A 10,956-nucleotide genomic window follows, 5' to 3' on the forward strand; every position below is an offset into this window, starting at 1 on the left:
TAAATAAGATAGTCTTATATATATATTATAACCGTCCTTGAACAAGATAAAAATATACAAGAGTCGTAAACCCAATTTTTTAGGTTTACGACTGCTAATATTCAGCTCCTTAGTCTTGTAATTTTGAACCCAATCCAGAAGACAAAGGAACTCCTGGATCAAGGATTGGGAGAAATTTGCCTTCGTGGAGGACTTTTTGGTGTAACTAATCCGGGAAACCATGAAAATATCCCATGGTTAGCCCGACAGCAAAGGAACTCTAACCCATGATCCGTCCACCACCGAGGATATTTTACTCCAGCACTGTGGTCGGTGCAAGTCGGGTGCGGAATTTGAATCGAGTCGAAGCTGGTTTACCTCATTGGAAGGGGAGAGCTCTATCCCCTGAGCCACCACCGCTCCATATTAAAAATTAGAAAAAAGTAATAAGTGCATGATGATTAACTTAATTAGGGTGTTTGAAGTTAGCCAGCTATTGGAAGCATTCATCGCTACGCCGAAATCAGCAATCTGGGTAAAGTTTATTTAGACCAAAACATATTTAACGATATGCTAATTCATATATAATATTATATGAAAAAGGCATATAATATACTGTACTTGTGATTTTCACATTAGTCACACAGTTTCTTACTATGTTTTAAACAAATATTTTCTGTAAGATATAAGAATGTATATATATTGTCGGTAAAATTTTAACTACAGACGCAGCTCGAAAAGCGTGTTTAGGAAAATGGGTTCAGCAAGTTTAAAGTGGCCGTATGTTTGGAAAATATAGCTATATATAGTTTATAGGTCAAAAGTGTAAACAAATAGATGGACAATGTTTTCCGATCTGCTGTGTCACTTCCTGTTGTATAGAACTTGGGGGAAGGGGATGCTTCTGAATTTAGTTATGTTTTGTTCTTCGTAGAGTGATGTATAATTTGTTAATTTTTTTCTTCTTTTTTCAATGAATTTTAGTGTTGTTTTCAAAATAGCTGTGCAGCCTTTCTGAGAGTTGATGCTTTACTTCTACCGTTTAAAAGATAGGTGCGAGTTATTATTTTTTAAGCAAATGAACTCAGCTCAAAATATGCCTTTACGAAAAAGGAAACAGCAGAAGTTTCGTTTTTACGGAAGTGGATACAGCTCGAATTGCGTATTTACCAAAATGGAAACAGCTCAATTAGGACTGAACAATGGGCTATTGGTGACGATCTTGAAAACGGATTTGCTATTGGTGAAGGAACGCCATTGGTGACGGATTTGAAAAACGAAATCTTATGTCATTTCCATTTTCGTAAACCTGCATTTCGAGTTGTGCTCGTTTTCATAAACACACATTTCGTGCTGTGTCCGTTTTCATAAACACAATTTTCGAGCTACTTCCTGTTTCGTAAACAATCATTTCGAGCTGTTTCCATTTTAGTAAACACGCATTTTGATCTGCGTCCATTTTCCTAAACATGCATTTCGAGCTGTGCCCGTTTTCGTAAATACACGTTTCGAGCTACTTCCATTTTCGTAAACATACAATTCGAGCTATTTCCATTTTCATAAGCACGCATTTTTAGCTGTGTCCATTATTGTAAACACGTATTTTGAGATGCGTCAATTTCCTTAAATACGTATTTCGAGCTACGTCCATTTTCGTAAGCACGCATTTTGATCTGCCTTCCTTTGCGTAAACACGCATTTCGAACTGTGTCCGTTTTCGTAAACACATATTTCAAGCTACTTCCATTTTCGTGAACACTCATTTCAAACCATGTCCATTTTCTTAAAACGCGTAATTCGAGCTGTGTTCAGATTTAAAAACTTACTGTCGATATTTTTAAGACATAGTGTTATTTAACTTAAACAATGATAAGGAATCCTATAACTGATGTTTATCATTTCCATAGAAATGCATTCAGAAATATCCATCTGCCTCACTTTTATTTTTCTACAAAGTAGAGTATTTTTTTTGTCATCAATAACGATTAAATATATCATTACCACGTTAACATGGTGTCAAAGTGAAAGTTATTTTCGTCTCAATCATTAAATATTAATTCAGGAGGGGAATTATTAAGCTATGTAATAAAACACTACAGCAAATCGATAAAAACAGAAATAGTATCAAACGTTTCAGTAGAATTTAGAATGTCACTCATGGTCACAAAACTGCTTTTTAAATTTCTTTTATGCACGTAAAAGCATTTGTTTTCACATTTTAATTGACTTCGAATTATAAAGCGTTTAGTTTTCAATTTTATACTTACATGCATTTAGTTATTTATTTTTTAATAAATCTTGTTTCAAGTTTCAAATCAGTTTGAACAATTAGTTTTTTGAAGAAATAATAATAGTTTTGATATTACAAACTAATATTACGATTACGTGTTACTGGGTTAATATGCATTAATATATTTAACTAAACGGCTCCATCTTCTGCTCGCTCAGCTCAACTCCCCCCTCACGAATGTTTAACAATGATTGAAAGATTAATTTTTTTGTTCATAAACAGATTACAACATCAAAAACAAAATTTATTCCATTCATGGAACCCCACAATTTTTATTGCATTAACACAGATTTGGCTCCACTACGCTGAAGAAAAAAAAGTTTGATAAAAAGTGCTCGTATTTGACCTAATTTACTGTGCTTCTGCCTCTATGGGAACACCAAAGAGCACGGTAATTTTCATTGAAGAGCTTTGGTAACGATTTTAAAAAAATTAGACAATAAAATATTGTTTTAAAATAAGTGATAAAATTTAGAAAATGTGTTAAAACTTCAATACTTTTTCATGATAGCGTAGGATAGAAACCATTTATTTGTTTAACTTTACTTTTTAGTTTTGTATTTTTTACTACGTGTGTGGTTTAGAAGAACTATAATTTCGAAAACCAGAATTTCCGGTAAACCGTTACAATATGAGCGGAAAAATTATCAAATGCGTTGTTAAAATACAGTATAATTTCATTTTATTACTGGAATTGAGTTTTTTTTTTACCGGAAATGTTTTTACCTAAAATGCGGTAATTCTACCAGAACTTTTTCTCAGAGTAGAAATCATCTATCTAACTTTAGAAGTTCCAGGTTGCTCAACTTTATTATTCGATTCTATAGGGATAAAATTTAAACCTAATTTTGTTTGATTATCGTTTAGTCACCATCTTGGTTTTTAAATGTTTGTTTAAATTTTTTTATCAAATAAATTATAAAATTTTTTTTGCAAGGAGATAATTTTGCAGTTGTCTGAAAATTGAATTCTTAATATTGCATTCGAATTTTAAGCATTTATTTTGCATTCATTGCTTTACTGCATTCGTTGACCTATCATAGTGTCACATAAATTTACTGTGAAAATAACTATAACTTATTTACATCTTATTTATTAGTTTCTTACTAAATCTAATATAATATCTTTCTAAGTACCTATAATGCAAAAAGTTGTGCAGTTAGGAAGCATTATACAATTTCTTTAGCATATAGAAAAAGAACAGAAATTTTTGTTTCAAGCCTTTAATTTTGCTTAATAGTGAAAATCAAAGAAACGTAATAATGCTGCATTATGTACAAAAGGAAACCAATCATCCGAAAAACGAGGAAATAATGCCATCAAAAGAAGAGCAATTGCTTGTGCAATATTTATCTGCTCATATTGCCTGATTTCCAACGGATCTCCCCAGAGTTTGAACTCGTCACCTTCGGACTATTTTCTATGGAGATATTTTAAAAATGCCTGGTACGTTGATTTCCAGACATCTAATGTCGAACTTAAGGCTAAAATTGAACAAGAGATCAAAAATGTTTTCCCACATTCATTCTTCTATTCGATAATCTTGCTAAACGTGCCTAATTTGTAATTAACAAACAGCAAGAATTCAACATTTCTTGTCATTTGTGTTTAATGAACATTCCATTTATTCTTTGCCCACGTTGTCAGAAATTTCTCGGAAGAAAAGGTTAAACAACAATTTATTCGATTTTTATTTCACCATATTCAAACAAAGTAGTCAGATAAGCATAAATAAGATAGTCTTATAAGATGGATAAGAGAGTAAAACCGTTTTTTAACTGCTTTCACCGAATACGGTTAAACAACCAGACTTTTATCGCACCAAATAAATCCACCTAATGAAGAAGCTTAGTTTCTTGCAACTAGGGACGCATCACAGCAGAGAGGGCTAATCTGTCGGTCTCGTGATCGACAGAACTGGGTTTCGAGTACCAGTGTTGAAATTACAATTTTCTTCCATTCCCTTCCACAAAGAGTTTCCAGTGTCCAGCACTCACCAATGCCCATTTCCAAACTTTAGCTTCAATGTCCAGTTAAATTTCTTCTCTTATGGTTTTGAAACCATGCCGTATAGTTTAGTATTCATGGTTTTATAACCATACTAGCTGTAAACGGTTTCAAAACCGTAAAGATTAAAAATGTTCTTTACTGTAAACTTTTTAGTTATTGGATGGACAGACATAATGCCGGTCGCTTTGCAATAATTTTAGCGCTTAAATTCTAACAGTGCGTATTTTGCTTTTCTGGATTTCATTTTATTAACATTGGCACCAGAGGCATTGATATGTTATGGGAACATGGAGGACTTTTGCGACTCGACAAATTTAACGTGCATCAGTCACTTTGCTACACGGGGAGACTTCGGCCGGCAGCTTTCGAACCCACGAACTCTCGGACATGGGCCCAGCGCCCTACCGACCAGGCTATCCCGGCAAAAAAATTTAAAAGTTTGCGCGTAAATTACGCCTCAAAAAATGGAACGTGATTTGGCAGAAAACAAATTTATAATGCAAAAGAGTAAAACAAAAGGTGTGTTTGTGGTAGATATTTTTTAAGAAAAATTGGTGTAAATGTTATGAACCACATGTTGCAAAAATGTATGATACAACTTAAAATTGATTTTTTTTGTTTGAATCAAAGATTGGAACCAAAAAAAATTCATAAAAATGTGTCTTAGCTTGAAAACAAGCTAAGGTTTATTGTTATACCTAAAAATACTGTAAATCAGACTGTAGATTCTAGTAGTACATATCTGTAGATTCTAATAGTATATCTCTGTAGATTGTCTAATCTGTATATTGTATAACTGTTAATTGATAATCTGTAGATAGTATATCTGACTAAAAATTTCAACCCGGGTCACCACATTGGAACGGAGCTCTCTATTCTCAGAGCTATTACGTCTCTTATGAGTTGTATTGGGAAAAATATATTTAATTTATAATTTATTATTTTTAGTGTAATACATTAGCTACTAAATTTAATATATTCTTTAAAAGACTCTACTTAAAAATCGCTATGTTTAAATGATACAATAATTTATAATGACTATTTTTTACGGACTAAAACTGACAAAACGGGTACTGAAATGAAATACAGGATGTGTGGGGTGCACCTAAAATACTTTTTTAATCAGAGCGTGACTGCCTTGAAGATTCACACGCCAATAGTTTCACGACTCTGCAGTTGTAGTGGTTACCAAGTTCAGTGAGACATTGAAAATCTATTGTATTGCTAATCAATAACCTTTTCTAGGTTTTCTCCCATTTAAAGATTTGGTTCATGGGTTTCGACTCAAACAATGTACAGCGGAAGTTACTAAGGCTTTACTTTTCTATAAAATACTTAGCTTTCGAGTAAATATTAATAGAGGCGGAAGAACTAAGAGTTACAAATTTGTGAGAAATATTTTAATTTATATTTATTTATTGAAAATTATATTAAATTTTTATAGCCCCAGACAGGTCATTACACTTATGCACTCATTATACTTTTGAGTTTATTAATGTCAGCTTTTTAAAACAGAAATGGGTGCGAGATAAGGGTAGGAAAAATAGCTTGGATTTTATATTAACTATGCTCAAAAATTTTTTATTGCTTATAGCATTAGATCGTACTATTAGATCTTCTTTTTTATATTAGATCTTGAGATTATGTTATTGTTTTATTAATTTTAAAATTCATACTAGCAACAAAATGGCTCACAGAGCAAAACATAACTTTGGTGATGATTCATGCATTTTTGGGCATGTTTAAATGAGGCTGATTGGCTCCTAATTGGTAAATCAGTATATTAAAAATCAGGAAAATTCGAAAACAGGTAAGCAGTTGCAAATAGCAGGACATTTTATCCAATGAACACCCACCCTAGAATAAATTAGATGCAAAGAAATTTAATGGTAAATTTTCCTCAATTTTATAAATATCAGCATCATTGTTTTTTTTCTTTCTTTTTTTAAAAAACTATCTATATATTTTATACCGATTATGAGAAGAAAGAAGGTTTATTTAGAAATGTTAAAATGAAAAAACTTTCTTCTCTTGATGTAGTCTTGGATAGTTTTAGTCTAGATTTATATAAAATTTTGAAATATTTGCAATACATTCAGAAAATGCCTGTATTTTTGTCATAAAGATTGATTTTTTTATTATTATTTTAATCATAAAATGTGTTTATACACGTACAAAGTAATTCGGCAAAAATTATCGTGTTTCATAATAATGATATTTCTGGTTTAAAAAAATTAATTAAATAAACCCCTAATTCTGGTTAATAATACCAAAATATACGTATTTAAACCATTTATAAGTTAATTTTTCTCTTCCGTAATATGGCAACGGTTTTCATGAAATTCTGACTTTCAAAACTATAGTTCTTATTACCACGCATTTAGTAAAAAATACAAAATTAAAGAGTTAGTTTAACCGCATATATGGCTCTTAAACCGTATATATATGGTTCTTATGTCCGAATATATGGTTCAAAATAATCATCAAAGCTCTTAGGTGTAAAATTATCGAGATTTTTGGTGTTCCCATAAAACCAGAAATACGGTTAAGTTTATCATATTCAGATTGTTTTTACAATACTTTTTTATCCCAGTCTACAAAAACGATTCGGTTTCTGAAATGTTGCCGCTTTAAAAAATTTACTGTTTTTTGTATTAATAATTGTATACTTTTTTTTTATCAATAAATTTATGCTTATAATTAAAATGTAACATTTGAAAAAATAAATAAACAAAATTTATAATTTTATTGAGACGAGTATTGATCAACTTATTCGACGAGAGTTAAGTTGTCACCTGCTGAATCAGCTAACTCTTCAGACGATTTTATCATGCAAGACTAGACTTGCTGAATTTGCTCTTTCTTTCAAGAAAATCTTCCCCATGAAAAATTATAGTTCTTTCGTGTTTATTGTTTGCTGCATCATGTACTTTCCATTTTATTCGTCTAACCATTAGAACAAATTTTTACGAAAATATTTCTTAGTTAGTGAAATAAAATTTCTCAAAAGTGCGGAAATTATTAGAAATAAATGGCGTGTTGTATTTTGAAAAAGTTGAATTATTTATGTTATTTCAATATGAATTTGATATAATAAATTTTTATGGAATATTTTTGCATACAAACATTTAATGTAGAGAATGTTTTCGACATTAAATGTTTGTTGTCAAAAAAACTAATCCAGTTCCTCAGAAATGTTTAAAAATCTACATATTTGAATTAACTATATGCGAAATATTTTTATTATAGTCTAACTTATAAAAATATGCACTGTAAACAATACAATTGGCATTATAATTAAATTAAAAAATAAAATAAAATATAAAATGATAAAAATAAAATATTAAATAATAGGAAATAAAATATAAAATAATAAAAAGTAAAATATTAAACAGTAAGAAATAAAGTATAAAATAATAAAAACAAAATATAAAATAGTGGGGAAAAATAAAATAATAAAAAATAAATATAAAATAATATTAAATAATATAAATAAATTTCAATAAATATAAATTAATATAAATAAAAATATAACTGACATTCTATTGAAAAATAAAAGGTTTGACGACACTGTAATTACAAAATAATAGGTGCACTGTAAAATTTTCGGATCAAATTACGGTAAAAAGTATCGGCATTCAGTGTGCCAGTACTTTTCACCTTGAAATTTATATTTACTGAAATATGGTACGGAAAAAAATTCTAATATACCATAACTTTTGTAGTAATACTTTCCGTTACATCACTGTATCACTCTAATCAAATCAATAATACTGTAAAAATTACAGTATAATAATTTACGGTAGAAACAGGTTTTTACGTCAAAATGGATTTATTGAGTTATGATTAGTTTCAATGAATTTTTAAACACCAATAAAACATTGATCTTACCTTGAAAGTAATGGCACCATTTTTGTTCGGATCAAAAGTTCTGAAGACGTAGTGTGCATAAAGGCTTGAATCTAAAAATGATTAAAATAATTAAGTATGAATTAAATAAGATTTATAAATTATTTTAACAGTAAAACGTTATGTGCGCAAGGGCTTGAATCTGTGAATTAAAAATTTAAGTGTTAAATAAATAAGATTTATAAATTATTTTAATAGTAGAACGCGATCTGCATGAAGGCTTAATTCTAAAAATGAATAAGGAAATTAAATATTAATTAAATAAGATTTATATGTTATTTTAATAGTAAAACGTAATGTGCATATAGGCATGAATAAAAAATTAAACAATTTTTAGATAATTTTAGCAATAAAATTAAGGGGTATTAAAAATTTTTGTATGTAGAGGAAAATAAATAATGAAACGTATTTTGAAAATTAAAAGAAAAATAAATAGGTAAACACCAAACAATTTTTGAAGATCCCGAAAACGAATATATTTTTTATTTAATTATTAAAAATAGGACCAGAAATAATTAGAAATGGGTTTTCCAATTTGTAAAAAAGAACGCCTGAAAGCAGCTTTTAATTTTTGCACGAAGAAAAAGAAAAGCATGGTTAAAACTGCTATAATAAGAGTATAATCTACCCTGTTTTTTGGCTCCATGGGAACACCAAAAATCACAGTAATTTTTTCCAAAGCTCTCTGGTAAAGATTCGGATAAAATGAGTAATAAAATAAAGTTTTATAATATCTGTTAAAATTTGGCAAATTTAATAAAATTTGGTAATTTTAACTTGATACTGAAGAGCAAAGAATATAGACAGGGATAACATGTATATTCTTTGCCGTAGAGTATGGCATAAAAACCATCTATTGCGTTATATTCGCGTTTGAGTTATGTATTTGTTTCTGAATTTCCACTAAGCCGATACCAATTGAACAGAAAAATTGCCAAGTGTATAGTTTGAAAAACTATATATTTTGGTTTTTAATGCAAGAATAAGGTTGTTGTTTTTTAATTCGAAGTATCATTACTACACAGTAAAATAATTTTACAGAATTTTCTTCTTCTAATAGAATCGTTTTGTCTTATTACTACTGATAATGGTAGTAATAAGTAGTAATAATTTTAAATAATAAAGGCTTCCTGATCTTGTTTAACAAATTTTAATTATAATTATCTTTTTTTATACTTTAAAACTTGGCAGCAAAATTTGGAAAAAAGGATTTTTCGTCTGGCACCAACTTTCTGATAAATACGAAACATGTCTATTAAGCTAACGAATCAAATTAAAATAATATATATAATAGCCTCTAATTATAAACATCAGTTTATCGGTCATTAAATTTTAATAGCTACAATTAGAACATTTACTATTTAAATTATTAAATAAAACTTGTTATTCAATAAGTTGAATTAAACTTCCTTCATGAAAGTTTACATTTCGTAACTAACTCAAAAATTTACATTGGGAGAATTCTCCATATTGTTAATTATTTTTCTGTGGCATTTAAATGACATTATTATCTAATAATTGTTACAATGTGAACGTTTACTATTTAAATTATAAAATAACACTTGTTATTCAATGAATTAAATTTTTTTTGATTAAAGTTTACATTTCTTAACTAACTTCAATTTAATAATGGGAGTATCTTCCATATTATTAATTACCTACCTATGGCATTTAAAAGACATTATTAACTATTAATAGTTACAATGTGAACGCTTACTATTTAAATTATTAAATAACATTTGTTATTAAATATGTTAAATTAAATTTTCTCCGTGAAAGTTTACATTTCTTAATTTCAATTTCATATTTGGAATACCTTTCATATTATTAATTTTTTATCTATAGCACTGAAATGACATTATCAATTATCAATTATTAATAATACAGTAATTTCTTAACTAAATTCAATTTCAAAAAAGGAGTATCCACCATACCATTAATTATCTAACTATGGCATTAAAATGACATTATTAAAATGACATTACTCAAACCTCAACATCCTCCCCACCCTGGTCGACCTCGAGGGGGATGACCAGAGCTACCGGACGGGTTATATTGTGACCATTAACTCTCAGCTCACAGGATCTTATTTTTCCATCTCGTCCTTCATGCAAGTTCACCACTCTAGCTTTCTTCCACATGTGATGTGGTCGGACATCTTCTTGTAGAAGTACAATATCGCCAATTCGGATGTTAATGATATTGTCCTGATTACGAACTTGATGAAATGACCGCAATTCCCACCAGCCTCCCCACCAAGCCGCTCGTGAGGCGATAAATTTCCAAGTTATGCCATTTTGGGCATAATATTGCTGAGTTTTAGCTGATGACAGAACTTGCCATAGCAGAATCAAGTCCTTATTTGCTGCATGAAAAGTGGTAGCATTGTCGGTATGGATTGTGTGTGGGAGTCCTCTGCGACCAGCAAAACGTTGTAGTGCCAAAAGAAATTTGTCTGTGGTAAGATCCGACACAAGTTCGATGTGTAATGCACGTGTTGTTGCACAAGTAAATAGTGTTATGTAGGCTGTGTCTCTTGATTTCAAACATCGAATATTCACGGGTCCAGCAAAATCAATTCCTGTGGTAGTAAATGGAGCAGAAGGTACAACTCTTTCAGGAGGTAAAGGAGCTTCGATTTGTTTTCCGTATTTCGCTTTGGACAGCTTGCAAGGTAGGCATTTGTGAATAACTTGCTTTATAGCTTGACGTCCTCTTAAAATCCAGAAGGTTGAACGTAACTCGGACAGGATTATACGCACACCTAA

General features: G+C 29.9%; 1 protein-coding gene and 1 long non-coding RNA gene across 2 annotated transcripts in view; one reads left to right on the plus strand and one right to left on the minus strand.

Moving 5' to 3' along the window:
• The window catches only part of LOC139425994 (uncharacterized), a 194,048-nt gene that overhangs the window by 98,488 nt on the left and 84,604 nt on the right, over nt 1-10,956 (plus strand). The window lies entirely within an intron of this gene.
• Nucleotides 1-10,956, minus strand: part of LOC107456807 (Kv channel-interacting protein 4-like) — a 65,043-nt gene that overhangs the window by 21,613 nt on the left and 32,474 nt on the right. Inside the window, exon 3 of the mRNA XM_043045254.2 lies at nt 8,171-8,241. Within this exon, the coding sequence (XP_042901188.1) occupies nt 8,171-8,241 (71 nt within the window). The remainder of the gene's footprint in view (nt 1-8,170; nt 8,242-10,956) is intronic.

The sequence above is a fragment of the Parasteatoda tepidariorum genome, chromosome 7 (genome assembly GCF_043381705.1).
Source record: "Parasteatoda tepidariorum isolate YZ-2023 chromosome 7, CAS_Ptep_4.0, whole genome shotgun sequence".
Lineage (NCBI taxonomy): Eukaryota > Metazoa > Arthropoda > Arachnida > Araneae > Theridiidae > Parasteatoda > Parasteatoda tepidariorum.